Raw genomic sequence first — 2,500 nt, 5'->3', positions numbered from 1 at the left:
CCATTCACTATTTATATCTTTCTTTCTTTACCTCCGTCCCTCTGTCCCTCCGTCCCTCCCTCCCTCCCTCCCTCATTCCCCCACCTGTCCAGGCAGCTTCCTACCTGGCTCGTCATGTTGATGGAGATCTGGGAACGACATGTAATCAAGTATACAGATGGCGTTAATGTTTTCGGTGACAAACACACACATACACACATTCCATGCTCCATACGCACATGAAGTAATTGGAAAGAGTGAGTGAGTAAGTGAGCTGAATGTGTACGTGAGACAGAGACAGAGACAGAGACAGAGAAAGAGACAGTGACAAAGTTAGAGAAAGAGACAGACAGATACAAAGACAAAGACAAAAAAGAAAAGAGAAACATAAAAACAAACAGAGAGAGACAGAAAAAAAGACAGAAAACGAGTGAAAACAAACTAACAAAAAATAAACTAAAATTACCTCTCTCGTAATAAGGCAGTAATACGAGAGAGCAAGAAGCACGCATCCCAGAGTGCATGAGAGTGCGAGTAGTGGAAGCAACAGGCGTGCTTCCCTGCCGCCCCCAAGGAATCACACTCACCTGGCAACAGTAGTGTGTGCCATCCTTCCTACCTTACCTGTATGGTCTGTCCACGCCCTTGCCTTCCCTTCATTCCTCCTCTCCTTCCCTCCCCTCCCTTCCCCTCCTCTCCTCTCCCTATTTTTTTAAACGTTCTTCCTTATTCTTCTTCCTATCAGGATTCTTCTTCACTCTTTCTTTAGCTTTTTTTTTCTTCGTAACCTTGCCGCTCTTAATGTCTTGCTATATGTTGCTTTACTTCTCCACCTCTTGCGTTCATTCTCTATCTTCTTTTCTCCTCTCTCTATCCGTTTCTTGCGTTTTTCTCTTCTTTCATTTATTCGTTTCTTTATTCCCATCTTCTTTCTTTGTTTTTCTTTTCTAATTGCATCTTTGTCACGTGCTACTTTTCACGACCACACTTTCTTTAAGCTTTCCTTTCCTTCTTTCGTCCCTCCCTTGTTCTCTTCTTCCTTCTCTATCTCCCTCTTTCTTCTACCTCCCTCTATTCCCTATTCCCTGTCACTTTCTGTTCTCTGTGTGTTTATCCCTCCTTTCTCATTTTTTCTCTATTTTCCTCTTTCTTTATCTCCACTTTTCTCTCTTCCCCTCCTTCGTTCATTTCCTCCCCATCACTCCCACTCCTTCAATCATCTCCAGCCCCCCCCCCCCCTGTTTGTTCATCTCTCTCCCTGTCCCTCTCCTTCTCCTTTACCTTCTCCCCCCTCTCCCTGTCCCTCTACGTCTCCCTTAACCTCTCCCCCCTCTCCCTCCCTCTTCCTGTCCCTCTCCTTCTCCCTTCTCCTCTCCCCCTCTCCCTGTCCCTCTACGTCTCCCTTAACCTCTCCCCCTCTCCCCCTCCCTCCCTCCTCTCCTCCCCCCTCTCCCCTCCTCTCCCTTCTCTCCTCTCCCTCTCCCTCCCCTCTCCCTCCTTCTCCCTCTCCTCTCCTCTCCCTCCCTCTCCCTCCCTCTCCCCCCTCTCCCTCTCTCCTTCTCCCTCCTCCCTCCCTCTCCCTCCTCCTCTCCCTCTCCCTCCTTCTCTCCCTCTCCCTCCTCCTCTCCCTCTCCCTCCTCCTCTCCCTCTCCCTCCTCCTCTCCCTCTCCCTTATCCTCTCCCTTACCCTGGTACCTTCACCAAGGACACAGACTGCGCACCCTCCACACCCTTCTTTGAAATTTCTCGTTTGGCGTTCTTTTTATTTCGTTAGTTTTAGACCGCTGGACTCTTGTTTCATTTGTTGGTTGATTATCTTTGTGTTATATTTATTTTTGGAGGAAATAAAATGACGAAGATGATTTGAAATAAGATAGGATACTTTGTCTTGATGGGTGTTAAGTGGGGGAGGAGGAAGAGGAGGAGGAGGGGGGGAGGAGGAAGGGGGGGGGGTGTAAGGAGGGTCGGGTGCGGGCGGGAAGATGCTCGCTGTACATTCTTCATGTTTTTCTGATTTTTTTTCTGTTTTTAAGTAAACCGCAGCTTGCTTGTTAGAACGAAATTCAGATTGTTTAGAAATTGAATTAATGTTGTTTTTTTCTGTCAAAATATATCTTAAAATCGTTCTTCTGCTCACAAGGCCCTTCCACCCTTCTTGACTTGTACTCTTTGTCTCTTCTGCCTCCAATCTGCCCACTTGATGAATTCTGTCTTCCTCTCTTCCTCCCACCCAACCTCTGTCTCTCTCTCTCTCTCTCTCTCTCTCTCTCTCTCTCTCTCTCTCTCTCTCTCTCTCTCTCTCTCTCTCTCTCTTTCTCACTCATATACCACATATATATAACCACACATCCGACTATATAAAATCTATGAGTATATAAGAAAAAAAGTAATCAAAACCTCTAAACATAATTCTCTCTCCTGTGCAGATTCACCCTCTACCTGAAGCTCTTTGTGCTCATGGGAGTCACCTGGGTGTTCGAGGGCATCTCCTTCTTCGTCCAGCGGCATAACGAGGCATCCA

At 47.0% G+C, this 2,500-nt stretch overlaps 1 protein-coding gene across 2 annotated transcripts in view; it reads left to right on the top strand.

The window, feature by feature from the left end:
- The window catches only part of LOC122257500 (putative G protein-coupled receptor Mth-like 3), a 44,455-nt gene that overhangs the window by 41,337 nt on the left and 618 nt on the right, over positions 1 to 2,500 (top strand). For both annotated transcript variants that reach the window (XM_086540161.1, XM_086540164.1), the window contains exon 9: positions 2,406 to 2,500. This exon is cut by the window's right edge and continues 16 nt beyond it. In XM_086540161.1, the coding sequence (XP_086396287.1) occupies positions 2,406 to 2,500 (95 nt within the window). The remainder of the gene's footprint in view (positions 1 to 2,405) is intronic.

Source organism: Penaeus japonicus, unplaced genomic scaffold (genome assembly GCF_977035675.1).
Source record: "Penaeus japonicus unplaced genomic scaffold, GWHDUDI00000001_assembly GWHDUDI00000001, whole genome shotgun sequence".
Classification (NCBI taxonomy): Eukaryota; Metazoa; Arthropoda; class Malacostraca; order Decapoda; family Penaeidae; genus Penaeus; species Penaeus japonicus.
Note: the sequence above shows the minus strand (reverse complement) of the source record. Positions and strands in the feature narration are given on the sequence as shown.